Source organism: Oreochromis niloticus, linkage group LG7 (genome assembly GCF_001858045.2).
Source record: "Oreochromis niloticus isolate F11D_XX linkage group LG7, O_niloticus_UMD_NMBU, whole genome shotgun sequence".
NCBI classification, from domain to species: Eukaryota; Metazoa; Chordata; class Actinopteri; order Cichliformes; family Cichlidae; genus Oreochromis; species Oreochromis niloticus.
Genome location: NC_031972.2, coordinates 34,935,129 through 34,951,696, shown reverse-complemented (window position 1 = coordinate 34,951,696; position 16,568 = coordinate 34,935,129). Strand labels below are relative to the sequence as shown.

Sequence of the window (16,568 nt, the reverse complement as noted above, 5' to 3'; positions counted from 1 at the left end):
TCACGTCAAATAGTATTTGTGAATATAAACATCTTTTTATTTGTGGCGATTTACGTCACATTTAAAGGTGAATAATGAACCGTTATTAGTACTATTTAATGTATTACTTTGTTGGATATCCATATTTAGAGAAGTATTTCTGCAGATTTGGAATCAGCCTCACTCCACTGGCGGAAGTGCACCTGGCTGCTGGATGCCACCGACCTCGGAGAAGAAAAAGACGAAGACGAAGAAGAAGAAGGAGAGTTGTAGAAGTAGCAGGAGGCGGAGCCTGTTTGTTGACATCGGGCGAAATCGAAAATCAGATGAGTGAAGGCGGCTGATAATTTATCAGTTTGTCGCTACTACCGGAACGCAAAGCCTTGGCGAGAGCTAAGGTAGGACCCCAGCGGGGGAGCCTGGCACTCAGATGCCGCTGCCCTGCGCTCGGATCCCGGCTTCACACACGCACAGCTCTGCGCTAGCTCCTCCGGCTAAGTCTGCTAGCATCGTAGCACAGGGGGAAAGTCATCGTTAGCTTTGAGCTAATGCAGACGCTGAAATCCACTGCTGACCCGAGTTATAACTAAACTCTGAATAACAAGTGCTCATCCGCGGTGTTTGAGCCTGTTGAGACTCACTCATGACTGTTTTGTGTTTTCTCGCAGCGTTAATGATGTTAAAGGGAATTATTTTGCAGTGTAGGTAGCTAGCTAAGCTAGCTTGCTAACTTGGTAACAGTCAGAATTCATTGCTGTGTGAGTGTTTGGCTAACTCAACAGAAAAAAAAAACAGTGAAAGCTGGACCTCTGGCTTCAGTCCAACAGCAGCAGTGATTACCTTTTAATATTAACACGATAAATGTGTTTATAGAAAATGTTAGGAGGTACAGAGCAGTTAGAAGTAAAATGCTAACATGTATGCAAAGATGCAAATAAGTGTAAACACGCTGTGTGACAGCAGTTAGGCCCTTTAACAGAAACATGTTCATTTAACTGACAGGACAAAAACTCAGCGAATTTGTAGGCAGACAGCTCACTTTAGCTCCCAGCTTATGCCACAGAAAAGTTTTGGACTTAAAGTATTTTATTCACTTGCAGAATTAAGTGTTTGAACCTTCAGTGGAGTTTACAAAAAAATAATTTGATTATATATTCAGTTTCAGGCAGCAGTTAATGCATGTTTTTAAAGTGGCAGGTATTATCTTATTTTAACATTTGTAGTAGCATTGATCAGAGCAGTCACAATATGAGGTTATGGTGGTAAAAAAAATTGTAAAGGTAATGTAAAAAGTACAGGAAATTTGTGTGTGTGGGGAGGGATAATAGCAGTTTCACTATCAAAGTACTTCTGTTTATTGTGATTTTCACCAATTAAACTCAAAAGTGTCAGCATCTATAAAAATATGATCATAAGTGTTTAAATAATTATTGTGTCATGAGAGGGACAGGGACTGAGTTTTGAGTGGAGTTAACTTTCAGCGTTGGTGGAGGTCTGCAGGCGCAGTCTGCTTGTCTATTTGATAAGAAATAAGAAATGATTTTGCATATGCACATAGCTCTGATGATAATCATTTAACCACAAGAGGAAGGCTTAAAAGGTTGCAAGCACACCACTCGAATTGCTCTAAAAATAACATAGGGCTTCTAGAATAAACAATGTTATGATCTGTAAAACCGTATAGTTACCTGATATATCAAATATAGTACCAAGGTTGCTAATGCATAGAAGTGCTTTGGCCTTCCGCCTAAAAAAAGTCACCAATTTTCTTAATCAAATGGCCAAAATTAACAGGAAAATGCTCATGTGGTCCCCCACATTCGTTGTCTAAATTACTTGTGGGCCAGTTGTTTTTCTGAGCAAAGTCATTCCTCAAAGGTTCATTCTGAGCAGTATAAAAACCCTGACTGTAACTTAAAAATGCTAAATTTACTTGCTAAATATACCTAATTGTCCGAGTAAAGTGTATGTGGTGGGGTCATTATGGTCATACTTTGGAAGGAAGTAGTTCTTCTGTTGCCTGAATATTTATGGGTTGAAATAGCCCAGAAATCTCCAGTGAATTTATTTGCATGAGTGATCTGAGGCTAAACTGATCTCTCTCTTACAGCTGTTACTGAGTAAATGTGGATGCTGTTTAGTTGGGAAAATTAAACATGTTCTCTGGTTTAAAGGATTAGAAAAGGGAACTTTTTTTTTTTCTTCTGTTTCATTAGAAATGCTTCTCTCGTTTTATCCTCACAGGTCCCCTGCACTGCCCCGTCTTGATCTGAGCCAGAGAAGAAGAGGCGAACATGGCAGCCAAAGCAGGAGACAACCCCGACAGCCTCATGTCTCTGGCGACTGTCTTCTGCCTGAGGAACCTGAAGAAGACGATGTGCTACCAGGGCTTCAGGAACAAGCTGTGCCTGCGCTCAGACATCTTCCTCCCCAGCGAGATCTGCGACAAGCTGGTCAACACGTGAGTAACACTCTAAAGGGTTCAGCCTGTCATGCCATTAGCCATGGACATTTAATTGTTTTTTGTTGTTGTTGTTGTTGTTGTTGTGTTTTGCAGATACATGGAACTGGTCCACACAGACAGTAACTTTGAACCAGAGGAGAGCTTCTTCCAGCTCTTCTCAGACCCCCGGAGCACCAGACTGACCCGGGTGCAACTCAGAGAGGACTTTGTCCGTGACAGAGACCTGGAAGCCATCAAAAAACAGGTGGGAGGCAACAAGGTGGTAAGAGTAACCACACCAGGTTAAGCTTTTGGCAGGGGATATGACCATCGAAACCCAACAAAAATTAAGAAAATTTGTTTTTGTTCAGCCAGTCCTGCTTCTAACTTCTGGTTGGTAGTTATTCTAAAAAACAAAATCTCTGTTTTCAGATAAATTATCCCTAAATTAGCAGAAATCATTTAAGAAAAACTGCATTGAAGGTGGATGGTGTAGCTGATGGAGTGTTAACATTTAAACACTGGATAGTTTAAAATGCTTGAGTTTAAGGCAGCTGGGTTTCCTGTGGGTTCTTGAAGATGTCTCACCTGTGACCAAAAGGTTTCTTCAGTTCTAAAAGTTGATAGGAAGTCTCAGGTATTGTACCTGCAGTGGGTTTCTCACAAAACTGAACAAATCAGATTTAAATAAAATTATAAGGGACAAGGGAATTCTCCTAAAATGTCTCTAAGCAGACAAAAAAACTGTATAATTTAGATAAGATGAAGTTTTATAAACTGTATTTATCCATAAATTCCTGCGTTACAGCAGCCAAAACATTAAACACAACCTTGGGCACTGAGATAGACGAGCTTGAGGGAGCACAGTGAGCAGAGTTTCATGTATCCCATGGAGACGTGGCTGCTCGCTCCCCTCCTGGATCACAGTGTTACTGTGTGTGGATTCTACACCGTTTGTCCTAAATAGTGATAACACTACATTTAAAAAGACTAAATACAGCAAAAACTATTTTCAGCTCCCACTGTAGTGTTGTGTCCTCTGATGTGAACTGCCCTGGTTTTAAAAACAAGTCTGATTGTGTATAAATCTGTTTGTCACTTGACCTTTGACCTCAGTAGAGACTTTCCTGATGAGTTTATGATCTCAGACTCTAATGGAACCATAATTTAGAAAAGTAGAGTCAAAAAGGGCATCAAAGCAGGGAGGATTTAGGGTGGGGCTAACTTGTGATTGGTGGGTTGCTATTGTGTGATCACACAGTGTTCCTGTGATTCAGATCTGCCATGAGGTTTCATCCACAGGTTATTAATAAACTAAAAAGCTGGGGAAAAAATGCCGAACATGCAGGTATAAAATCAGGATTCCCCATGTCTCTCATTCTGCTGTTGGACGGACTCCAGCTTTACCGTCTTGACTGTAGTTGGTGGTGGGTCACTTTAAGGAGAACCTGCAGCAGGTGGAGAAGTGGTCTCTGTGCTTCTAATCTAAACAAACCGAGGCTGCAGAGCAGAGCGAGAGCTAGCAGCTGCAGTCCAAGATGGAGGATCTGGAGTCTATCTGACTGCTGGATGACATCCTCTGTGAGGATTTATATCGAGGACTGGCACAGCAGCAACGTTCCCAGAGAGCCAGCCAGTGGAGACACGAAGTGCTAGAGCTGACAGCAACTGAATTTTCAAAATAGGAGTGAGGGAAATGTTTGCTAGTAAATTAAGTGCGACTGGCATTGTCCTCACTGGTGGCCCGCACAAATAAAGCCTGTGTGAAGGAAACATGAGCTCAGAACATAGCTTTGCATGGCAGTAGGCATGATTAGAGTGTAAAGTCAAGTGAATGAATGCATGTTTAACTGAAATCTGATGTATTTTTCTGACTTTGTTATCATCAAAAATGCTAATTATTTGAAGTAAATGCACAAAACTGGAGGAAGGAGAGAATTCTCCTAACATGTCTCAAACCTGGGAAAACCCCGTCTGGCAGGAATTATATAATTTTATGTCAGTGGTTTCTTCTCTGGGCCTCACTAATCACTGCCTTTGTGTGCAGGACCTGATCGAGCTCCACCTCACCTACTGCAACAACCTGTCGTCCCGCAGCTTGAAAGCGCTGTCCTGCTTCCGCGACACTTTGGTCTCTCTCTGTCTCTTTGGCTGCAGCAACATCTTCTACAAGAAGTGCGGCGCCCCGCTCGCCTGCAACGAGGACACAGATGAGGACGAGGAGGAGACCCCTGCCTCTCGGCATGCTTTAGAAACAGACTTTAACTTCCAGGGATTCAACCGGCTCAGGCTGCTCAACCTGGGTGGCATGCCGAAGGAGCTGGACCCCGAGACACTGCTCAAACCCCTCAAGTCGCTCACCTCGCTAGATCTGTCCAATGTACAGTTACTGGGGACATCTTTTCTCACCCAGTGGAGGGACAGACTGGCCTCTCTTGTTCTCTACAACGTCGACCTATCCGAGGAGTTGATCAGCACAGTTTTGGAGCTCGTTAATCTCAGGTAAGCTCTGTGGGATGGTGGGATAAGGGGTTAATGTTCATTTAACACATCAAATAAAAAGTATTAATGTCGGGTTCAAGACTGGGAGGAGACCTAAATCCACAGGAGGGTCAAAAAGGGCAACCGGTGTGAAAATCAGTGCCAAATCAAAAATTCACATCTATCTGCTGTGGTGATCTCTTGTAGGTAAAAGGAGACCTTTTATCAGACACTGAAGTTTCCATAAACTAATCATGGGCATGAATGATGGGGACTCTTGGGCTTTTAATGATGTCTTTGAACTGTTCTGTGAAATGACTGTACCTCATTCATCTGCAATGACTATAAAAAAAGCCAAACAAACAAAAAAAAAAAAAAAAGAACAACCAAGAACTAAGTGCACAAGTTTGAATTTTCTCTAATCCACACTGGGTTAAAAGCATATATCTCCACTAATATTTGGTTAAATGTCCCTTAGCAAATTGCTGAGGAGTCCTTAGCAACCAGATGATTTGGTTGCCATCAACATGCTTCCCTGATAGTTCTGACTGGATATTTGATCACACTTAAATTGTTTGGTGTCCTGGCACGAACTCTGGCATTTAAGTAGGAAGGGTATTCCAGAAGCTTAATGTTTGCCTGCTTTATTTATTCTGAAACCAGTTTTTATGTGTGTTTGGGATCTCTGTCCTGTTGGAACATCAAACTGTGTCTAAGTTTAAGCTGATTTAAAGTTGAAGAATTTGGAGGTTGTCGGTTTTCATTGTAGCAGTACCACTGGCAGCAAAACAGCCATGCAGCATGATGCTACCACTGCTGTGCTTCACACCTGATGTAGATTTTGGAAAAAAACTGTGATAAACTGAGTGCTTAGAGCAGTTTGCATGTTGTCATTTTAATACGTGTGTAGCTCCCCTTGTATGCCCACTGATCATTTGAAAAATAGTCACTGATGACACTCCCTCCTCCTTCAGGCATCTCGACATCTCCCAGGAGAGCAGGCGGATCTCAAAGTTTAAGATGACCAAGAAAATCCTGACTGCTATCGTCCAGCGTCTGGTACACCTGGTGTCTCTGGACATCTCAGGTCACATCATGCTAGATAACTGCACAGTTCCACACTTTGAAGAAGCGATGGGGCGTCCGAGGTGGGTAATGATGAGCTGAGGCTGGAATCTCCCTTTATTGACCCTCAGATGATAAATTAGGTTCTTAATAAGCTGCGTTTTCCTCTTCATTAGCATTGAACCGTGCAAGAGCAGCATCTACCCTTTCCAGGAGCTGAAGAGGCCCCTGCAGTTTCTGGGCTTGTATGACACCACCCTCTGTAATGTGACGCACATCCCTGCCTATAAGGTACCTGAACCTGGGTTTCTTTCAGCTGATCACACCAGGCTGAACTGCAGATTAATACAATCTATAGTGCTTTATTCAAGGTTTGTTTTGTTGGTTAAATCTTTGTTTCTGGACTTTTTCAGGTGACTGGATCAAAGAATGAAGACCAGGTCCTGAACGCCATCGAGGCTTACACAGAGTTTCGCCCTGAGCTTGCCCACAGAGCCATCAATCAGCTGTTTGACATCGCCAGGATACAACATTGCAGCCAGCTGCTCCGCGCTCTGCAGGTAGGACTTAAAGTTCTCCTTCGATGACTTCCTGTGATCATCTCTCCTGACTGCTTCTCATTCCTCCCCTGAAACCTTTGTTTCCTTGTTTGCAGCTTGTCATCGCAGCACTGAAGTGCCATAAATACGATAAGAGCATCCAGGTGACGGGCAGCGCCGCTCTTTTCTACCTGACCAACACCGAGTACCGCAGCGATCAGAGCGTGCGGTTACGGCGGGAGGTCATTCAGGTGGTGCTGAATGGGATGGAGCACTACCAGGAGGTCACTGTAAGTCTGATATCATCCCAATGACCCAGCAGCTGCATAAATAAGCTGAGCAGAGTGTTATGGTCAGTGGCTACACTAACAGAATTAAAGCAGAAGGGCAGATTTTGTGTTATGTGAAGCTCTAAAACCTTCAGTTGCGTTTTTACTGTAGGACTAAGGTGTGTCTTCAGAACTGGGGGCAGGATTGGGAGATCAGAGAGGGCTTAGAAATGTTCACGTCCACTATTTGATAGGAAACCTTGACAATGCATCTTAGCCTTCAGTTGATTATTAACAAAGGCCATCATATATTTGGAATCACGCTCTTCGAATACATTTGATTTGTGAATCTGTGAGTTACTGTTTCCTCACTAGGTCCAGAGGAACTGCTGCCTGACTCTGTGCAACTTCAGCATCCCAGAGGAGCTCGAGTTCCAGTACAGCCGCGTCAACCAGCTGCTGCTGAAGATCCTGGAGCCGGCCCGGCAGGATGAGTCTATCCAGAGAATCGCCGTGCACCTCTGCAATGCTTTGGTCTGCCAGGTGGACAACCACCACAAGGAGGCTGTGGGCAAGATGGGATTTGTGAGGGTAAAGAAATCTTGGATAAATTTCCTCCTCAGTGTAGAAGTCAGTGATCCACTTCAGATCTCAGGCCTGTTACTTACTGCTAGTCAAGGTCAGCAGCAGGAGTTCCTATTATCTAACAAGCTTATTTTTGGTGTGGCAGGAAACCAGAGCACCCAGAGGAAAGCTGTGTGAACACGCTGAGAGCATGTGATGACAACAGTGCAGATATATCAGATCAAATCTCAGCGCTTTAGCCATGTTTGGAAAAGGAACGTGCTCTGTAATTTGAATTTTATACAAAAATGCCATCGCACTCACCATAGGCTAACATGCTAAACTTGTACTACATCTGTGGTGTGATATATGGCTGTAACAGCATTATTGAGTCTGATTTACGATAACTTAAAGCAAACGTTACAGTAAAGGAAGCCTTCAGGACTCTGTTGCTGGTGTCTTGCCTTCAAAGATTCAGGATTGTTTCTCTGTAGCAACGCTGCATTTTCTCATGTTTGTGTTGCATTTTGACTGAAATCAGCTGCTGATTGTACAGGTGATGAATTCATTCCTGACTCTTTTCTCATTCTCAGACAATGCTGAATTTAATTCAGAAGAAGTTACAGGACAGAATGGTGAGTTTAAGTGCTTTACAGATTTATATGTGGCTTTTAGAAAGTGAAAGAGCGCTCACAAAGGCCGGTGCACTCTCTCACTGAGAGCGCCCCGGATTGACACCAAAGTTTAATCTTCTCTTCACGGCCTACAGGCTAGTGGCTCTGGCTCATTTTAGAGAAATATTCCTGCTTATTTTTAATATTACTGTATACATCAAAAGGAGCCCTGCTTTACTATTAAAACCATGATAACTAAACTCAGCTCAGTAATCATGTGACTAAATTGATATGCCAGAGTGTTTGTAGCATTTTATGCCTTGAAAGTAGTACAGGGATATCTCCCTCTTAGTGAAACAAATTTGGAGGTATTTAATTTTGAAAATTTCCAGACATTTATAATGACTGAGAAGGTGTTACAGTGTTACAGCGTCTCTTCTTTTGTCTGTGCTCCACCAAATCTCCTGAAGTCCAGTTTTTGTTGTTTTTATTTATTCTTGGTGAGAAGCGGACAAACAAGCAGCACTGAAAACATAACACTTCCACCTGCTGGAAGCAGGAAACCGATCCTCCTCCTCCTCATCATCATTGTTTAAACGAAAACTAACCTTTATTCAGTTATACTTTTTTTTTTTTGTTTTGTTGTTTAAAGCAGATGTTTTGTGTTTGTGTGCGTGTCTCAGTGTGACCAGGTGATGGAGTTTTCCTGGAGCGCCCTGTGGAACATCACAGACGAGACGCCCGACAACTGTCAGATGTTCCTCAACTGTCGGGGCATGAGCCTGTTCCTGGAGTGTCTGCAGGTGGGTCCACGCAGCACCCGTCTGTGTCTTGAAAACAAAACTATGGTGATGAAGATGAGCCAGGCTGCTCGTTATTCTTCAGAACTGAAATAGAAAGTTGCTCGATTCACAAGAAATGACTCAAACAACGATGACTTTTATTATTAAAGCAAAAACCCTGAAAGGAGCTGTTAGGACTATAAAATAAAGTGCAAATAAAGTGCCTTCTTTCACTGCTTGTGTGCAGCTCGTGTTCAGACACTGTTAAGATGATGATAAGTGTAATAATTGAAAAATGCTAAAATAAATATTTCTGTTAAAATGAATTTTGTGTCAAAAAAAAAAAAAGTTCACCATTATCCTTAAACTTATTGAGTTTTTTTTATTTTGCCGTTATGTTCCTTTCAAAGAGTAGTTACATTTTTGCTTTTAATGGTTCTTTTTTTTCTGTTGTAAGTTTGATCTGAAATTTGCCTTCACCTATAAACACTGAGTGTATTTGAGGGAATATAATCATCACTTGACTATACCTGCCTAAATGTTTTCATCTCATGTTGTATGATCTCTGTCTGCAGGAGTTTCCAGACAAGCAGGAGCTTCATCGCAACATGTTGGGTCTTCTGGGAAACGTGGCTGAGGTCAAAGCTCTGAGGCCACAGCTGCTCACCCCGCAGTTCATCACAGTGTTTAGGTACCAGAGGCAGAAACACCTGGACTGAGACTCTGCTGGTGGTTACTATCAGTCCGTACAGTCTCTCCTCTCAGCCTCTTCATGTCCTCTTCTCCATCTGTTTCCTTTGCAGTAGCCTGCTGGACAGTAAGGCCGATGGGATCGAGGTGTCGTACAACGCCTGTGGAGTGCTCTCGCACATCATGTTTGACGGACCTGAGGTTTGGAAGATGGAGGAGCCGCGGAGAGACATGGTGATGGAGAAGATGTGGGAGGCCATCCAGAGCTGGGACGTCAGCTCGCGGCGCAACATCAACTACAGGTGATCGGTTACTGTTTCCCCTCTACAGTGAACTTCCACAGCCGCTGGTGGCTTGTCCTCTTTGAATGTATTAACAAAGCGACCATCCTCTCTCAGGTCATTCGAGCCCATCCTGCGGCTGCTGCCTCAGAGCATCTCCCCTGTCAGTCAGCACTGGGCCACATGGGCGCTTTACAACCTGGTGTCAGTTTACCGTGAGTATCAAGAAGCTTTCAGAGCACAGCGTGTGTCGTTTACCCCTAAAGCCTTCCTGAAGGGTTTACATGTCACCTGACTTGCCTAACAGACCAGAATAACTTGGTATATGTGAAACACTGGGGGTGTCCAAATTCGTAGGCTGCATCCTCCTGAGGTCGCATTTGTAGGCCGATAACGTCACAGCGACGCGACGAAGGCTGTCCAAATTCATAGACTCCTCTGAATGCAGCCGACGAATGCTTTGTTTTGGTTTTTTTGGTTTTTTTCTTTTCTTTTCCTGCTTCTTTTGACCCCGATGTTCCATCCAGTCCGCTCTCTGGGAATCTCACACTTGTTCCATTTGCATTTTTCCCACTCTGCAGCAAGCAAGTATTGTCCTCTGCTGATAAAAGAAGGAGGAATGATTCTTCTGGAGAAAGTTCTGGAGCTGGAGAGCTCACATCCAGACACGAAGGACATGGCCCGGTGAGACTGACGGCTCTGTGAACAAGCTGTATGATGATGTGGTAACTGAGTCAGAGGCTGGGCAGCAGCCAGAAAACCTCATTTTCCTGCTTTTAGAAGCCTTTGCATTCAGCAGAGAGGATGATAAGAGTGGTTGGGGCTGATCACTGAGTGTTTGAGGCTGAATCAAATATTTCTGTATTTTTTCTTACAAACACAGCAGGACAGATATCACAAGCACTTTTTTAAAGCATGTATTAGGTGACATTGTTCTACTGTTAGGTGCTTTAATGGTATTACCTGAATAGATAGTAATTACATTTTTAAAAAATGGGATCTTTCCTGACTCAAACTAACGCTGGCTGAGAAATAAACCCACCAGTCACGACTAGCTCCCAGCACATCAAAGAAACTAACACTGATGTGGCTTCACAGATGATTTAGATAGAAATAAATTAGATAAATATATATTTTTTACGAATTAAGAACTTCTTGGACAAAAATCCAACCTGTGACTGTCATCTCCTTGCAGAAAAGTAATGGAGCACTGTGAAAACTTTAAAGAAGACCCGATGGAAACGAATCCCGGACAGGATGCGAACTTCGGACAGAGAGGCTGATGCCAAGGGAGCCGAAATTCCCAGTAAATATCCAGAAAACCAACCTGAGGCCCCTCCCACCATCATCACCACAAGGGTCAATTGTGTGCATTATTCTTATAATTCTTCTTCTTTTGTAGAGTTAGAACAGTGTCTCTGACCCTCCTCACAGCAGTTTGATATTTGACACATAGGACTTAAGACGTGGTGCATGGTATTTTGTTGTGAGGGTGCTTACCTCTCCTGCACATCTCTTCTGTTGGGGACAGGTTTGTGGGTTTGGGTGACTGTTATTTCTCAGTGTGAGTGAGTGTGAGTGTGTTTGCGTGTCAAAGGTTTAAAACAACAGAACAAAACAGCCGTAGTGATGCTCGGTTCCCAGCGGACGGCAGCGCGAGCCGTCCCCGGCTCGCTGTCGGTAACTGAACAAAAAGAAGGCTGCGTGGCGAGTCGGAGGCCTCAGCTCACACTCGCTCATGCTAGCGAAGGCCGCGGAGCCATGGGACACATGTACAGTGAATATTAGCCATTAAGTGTGCGGGCTGCAGACCTCGCGGCTCTACGATGGACTTCTTTGTTTATATATGTAAATATTCTGTGTGGGTCTCATCCTTTTACTGTGTGTATGTTTTATAATATAACTGTAAACACTCATGACTTTACGCTGTATTTAAATCTCTTTAGGTCTGGCTGATTGCGGTCAGTGCTAAGAAACTATACACAGAATCATTCATAGCAGTCCTATAAACGCTTTAAAGGACCATTCACATGTAGTTCAGCCTCCCGTCTTAAAGGTACTCAAACTGCAGATTCCAGCTTTTAAAATGAGTTTAAAGTTAACTCAAGGTATCAACAGACTGTAAAGAAACAGCAGCTCTGACATTATGTCCAATGTGTCTGTGTGCTGAGCTACAGAGATATCAGCTGAGGTTTTAATGGGGACAGGCTGTACTGTTGTGCAATACTTTGAACCAAAAAGTGCAGTTGGCCAGTGTAGCATCCATTTTTTCTAACATTATAAAGCCTACATTCTTTCTAGTGACCAGCAGGGAGCAGCTTCTTGGGTTGGGGGAAAAAGGCTTCTGGTTGTATAGAAGTCAAACTTGAGTTGATATCTCTGCAGGTCCATACATAACAACGTAGTAATTTCTTCTAATTCTGTTGGTGTATTTGATTTTTGTTTAGGTTTTAAACTCTTTTTAAACAAAGACAAAAAAAGTACCTTTAATCTATCTGGTAACTCTTACTGGAAGCAGCAGTGAGGTGAGCTTTAAACTAAGAGGGAGGTGAAATTAATCAAAGCAAATACACTTCATGGACAAATGTATGTGGACATTAAGGCTTCCGGATACAAAGTGATAAAGCCTCTATACAAACAAAGAGCTACTGATGACAGACAGTAAGAAATGATCCCTGCACAGGCTCTGGGTGAACTGACTTGGACATAAACTGTATATTAAAAGATGGACATAGCCTTTGGGGCAGACATGTGTTACGTCTAATGTCCAGCAGGGGGTGACTCCTGTGAAGTCAAATTATAGAAGTCTAATGGAAAAAAGACCCAGACATGCAGACCTCGACTCTCATGCTTTGTTTTACAGCACTAAACATGGACTGTGCAATGCCCGACCTCCGTGGTGTTATGTTCAGCAGTTCTACATGATGAGAATCTCCATCAGTGTCAGTACAGCTCTCTACTCAACTCAGTAAAATATTCAGCAATTTTCATTTAATTATTAACAGAGTTGAGTCTTCTGGAAGCGCAACACTAAATTAAATGAAACAACAATAATCCAGTAAAGCTGGACACCTAAACACCTGGAAACACAGGCTCATGGAAAGCCTTTGGAGTTCCTCTACAGGTTTACTCGTGTGTCCACATACTTGGCCTTTACTAGAGCTTTGATGCTTCGTACTGCTCTCTCTGTGGTGTTAAAAGCCTAGAACCCAGGATTTCCCTCTCTGAACTCACCGTTGCTTCCAGTGGTCCAGATGATACTAAAAGAGAGGAGGTTGGAAGATAAACGGTTATCCTTTGAGGACGCCTGACGGCCCATCATGTTTATTGGTCGATCAGCTTGCTGCTAAAATAACTCCTCCACTTAAATCAAACAGTTTTATTTTGAAAAGCTAATGGGAGGAAAATAAAACTGTGTGTTCACTTGTATGTTCGACACTGGTGATGGGATCTTTAAAAAAAAAAAAAAAAAAAAAAATCACATCTGACTCGTTTCAAATTCAGGTTTAGTCATTCAGAAGGAGGGGAGGTTAAGTTTCATGTTTCATCCCCACCCCTGCTGACCAGGTTAAGGTTAAACTTAACACTTTGACACATTTAAACACATTAACAACAACCAGACTCTAAATTTCTCCTCTCTGTTTGCTGTAGTGTCCCTGAAGATGCCCTGTGGAGATCCTGAGGTCAACTTGTTTGTTTCACAATAAACATTCAAAAGCTGAATATCTTGAACACCTGAATCAGAAATCCAGGAAAAGAGTTCTCTTAGCTCAACAGCACCCCTAGTGGTGGAAAAAAGAAAGGAAAAACCTCCACAGGGCACCTTGAAGATGTCTTTGAGTTTAAAATGTTCCTTCACTGGCATTTTTCGTCTTGTAGCTTTAAAGATGACTTCGGGAATTTCCTCTTTAAATGGCATTCTTAATTTATTAAGTAACTCAAACTTTATTAAAAAAATTTAAAAAAATATCTAAATCTCAATTCCGAAAAGTTGCTTTTAGCTTAATAGGTAGAAACCTCCAAATGCAGAAAATTATTAAGAATTTTAGTGTTTTTACAGACTTATTGTAATTATTTATTTCTAAACTGCAGTTTCAGGTTGTTGTAGTTTTTTTTTCTTTGTTTTTTTTATGTTACTTTAATCACCGTTAGCAGAACCAACCAAGTAAGGCCAACAGACTCAGAAGCTTTGCCAATGCCCCAAACCACCTGATTACATCTGGCTGTTTGTTTTCAGTGTGAAAAGGACAGTCGGCATTCGTTTCCTTTTTTCCAGCTCGATTGGTGCTGCTCCTCCAGCATGAAGTTGTGAATAAATCCTTCGGTATCTTCTGTGATATCAGTTCTGCTCCTCCTTGCGCTCACCTCTGATGTGTTTTTGTTTGTTTGTTTGTTTGTTTGTTTGTTTGTTTGTTTGTTTGTTTGTTTGTTTGTTTTTTGAGGGCGGGGGTATTCAAAAATATCTGTTAAACTGCGAGAACTACAAACAGTACAGGATGGAGGAATGTGGCTCTTTAATCGAAAATAAATGAATAAATTAGTTTTTCTTGTAAATCTATAATTTTCTATTATAAACTAACCAGTTTAATGTCAGAGCATATTACAACTTTTTTATTATTTTCTCTCCTTTAGTCTTTAAATCCAGTTTTTAAAGCAAAATTGATTCCTACCTCAGTTTAACATTTGTCAGTGTGACTTTAATAACCTGAAGCTCAACACTTGGAGACAAATACAGGCCATAGTTTATTTGTTAATTTCCAAAAATGTAACACTTTGAACGAAAAATTTCAAAGGTTTTTTCAACCGTAATCTCTGTTTCATAATGTTTCTTGCAAATTTCAGACTTTTCTGAGGTTTTTATTGGACATTTGAGTTTTATAACCTCAACGAATACTTTAGTGCTTTCTTAGAAGTGTACTGAGAAACTTTGTTTTTAACCATCAAAGAATATTAGTTTTTCCCCTCTCAAATTTAGAAATTAAAACTTTATGACCTAAATACATATTAGTTTATTTTCTTGTAATTTAAATTTGATTTTATTGTATCAAAAGATTTATTTATTTTTACTCATTTATATTAAAGTTTTTTCCTTCCTATGATTTTATATTCTCATAGAATATCAATGTTTGTTTTTTTTTGTTTTGTTTTGGGGTTTTTTGTTTTTGTTTTGTCTCAGAGATCAGTCGTATCCAGTGAATTAGCAGCCTTAATCTCAGAGCATTTTTTGATATTATTACAAGTTTGATTTCGATAAAATTGCAGTTTTTCTCACATTTTTTTTTCAACCATCTCAGAAATGTTTTTTTTCGTTAACATTAAAATCTATAATTTCATAATACAACAGAATATGAGAGTAGTTCTTGCAGATTATGCATCTTGTTTAAAGAATATTACCGTTTGTTCCCACAAAGTTGCGACTTTAGCCTCAGACTTTTCCTCTGAGGATAATCGCCCTTCCTTGGCTCCTCTTTTTAAGCCTGACCTAATGCCCCCAAACACTCATTTAGTCTTTGAATGCAGTTTTACGTCAGTGATTCGTTAATTCTCAGAATTGATTTGGTGCCACTTTAATAAATTGCCTGAGCGGGGCTGGAGGAACAGGGATTAAGTACTGTCTTCACTTCATGGGGTGAAAGCAGCGCTGATGCTGTTAACAGGATTTAGTTGGAGTGCAGTTTGATTCGCCAAGCTCCTGACGCTGGGATTCCCTCCTAGATGACGCCAGTGAAGGAACATATCACCAGCCGTCCCGTTTTCTGTGGTTTAACGTTAGTCCTCATATTCATGAGCGGTGCCTGACTGATGGATCTAAGCTACTTCATATCAGCCGCGTCGGGTTTTCCCACCAAACGCGCTTCCTGGTTCTCGTGTACAGTTTTTCTTTGTGTGATTTCAGGGATCTGATTGGTGCAGGTCTCTGTTGCTTTCTCACGGTCACCATGATGATCATGATGATTCAGTGTGTGTGGAAGTGGAATATGAGGAGGACTTGATGTATGATCAAAGCTCTTTAGAGTCGCACAGATCTTCTTTCTCAGTCGCCTGTTCTGTTCATTGAATGTCTCCGTTTATGCTTTCCGGACACAACATTATTCTTTGGGTTTGACTGTTCTTTATTTATGAAGATGTATGTACTGATAATAATTTAAAAAAAAAAAAAAGAGAGAGAGAGAGAGAGAGAGAACTGCTGTGTCGCAAAGTCTTTCAGATTTCATCCACTAGGTTTCCTGTTTGTCCACACTCTGTTCTCAGTTTGTTTTGTAACTGCTGATAAGTTTAGTCCAAACTGAAGTGAAGAACTTTGGATCCAGACAGTTTGGAGTTCCACGTTTTCCTGATCTCAGTAGTTCCAGGACATCGGTGTAAAAATATGAAAAAGCAATAAAGATGGAGTGGTTTAAAAATAATGTGTTTTTTTTGTTTGTTTGTTTTTTTGCTTGCGTGTTTGTTTTAAATCTTCAAACATTTAGACCAGCGATCCCCAACCTTTTTGCGCCACGGACCCTTTTATGTCCGACAGTATTTTCATGGACCGGCCTTTAAGGTGTTGCGGATAAATACAAAATAAAATCAGTACTGGTACCCCCCCCCCCAAAAAAAAAAAAAAAAAAAAAAGAAAAAGATTTATTCATAACACACGGGAAAAGACCCAGGGAAACTCAGTTAACGATAACTCAGTTTCCCTGGGTCTGAAAACCATGAATTTCACACCCGGGCCTCAACTCTTGCGGCCCGGTACCAAACGACTCACGGACTGGTGGTTGGGGACCACTGATTTAGAAAAGTCCAAATTCGAGGGCCTTTCCTCATGTAGATAACAAACTGCAATCCAGTAATAGGGTCATTTTTTGTGCCCAAGAA

The 16,568-nt window shown here is 41.6% G+C and overlaps 1 protein-coding gene across 1 annotated transcript; it reads left to right on the top strand.

Annotated features, from left to right (window-relative positions):
- Positions 1 to 163: 163 nt before the first annotated feature.
- zer1 (zyg-11 related, cell cycle regulator) lies at positions 164 to 16,111 on the top strand. Its single transcript, XM_003440157.4, has 16 exons — positions 164 to 377; positions 2,224 to 2,440; positions 2,537 to 2,687; positions 4,470 to 4,924; positions 5,878 to 6,051; positions 6,145 to 6,259; positions 6,382 to 6,528; positions 6,624 to 6,797; positions 7,152 to 7,367; positions 7,934 to 7,975; positions 8,638 to 8,757; positions 9,312 to 9,427; positions 9,540 to 9,728; positions 9,825 to 9,922; positions 10,289 to 10,391; positions 10,903 to 16,111. The coding sequence occupies exons 2-16, from the start codon at positions 2,274 to 2,276 to the stop codon at positions 10,988 to 10,990; spliced, it is 2,355 nt and encodes a 784-aa protein (XP_003440205.1). The 5' UTR covers positions 164 to 377; positions 2,224 to 2,273; the 3' UTR covers positions 10,991 to 16,111.
- Positions 16,112 to 16,568: the final 457 nt, after the last annotated feature.

Excerpts from the sequence above, each read along its gene's own strand:
- zer1 (XM_003440157.4), top strand. The coding sequence starts at position 2,274 with ATGGCAGCCAAAGCAGGAGACAACCCCGACAGCCTCATGTCTCTGGCG. Across the intron at positions 2,688-4,469 it reads TGGAAGCCATCAAAAAACAG|GACCTGATCGAGCTCCACCT; the intron begins GTGGGAGGCAAC and ends CTTTGTGTGCAG. Across the intron at positions 4,925-5,877 it reads TTGGAGCTCGTTAATCTCAG|GCATCTCGACATCTCCCAGG; the intron begins GTAAGCTCTGTG and ends CTCCTCCTTCAG.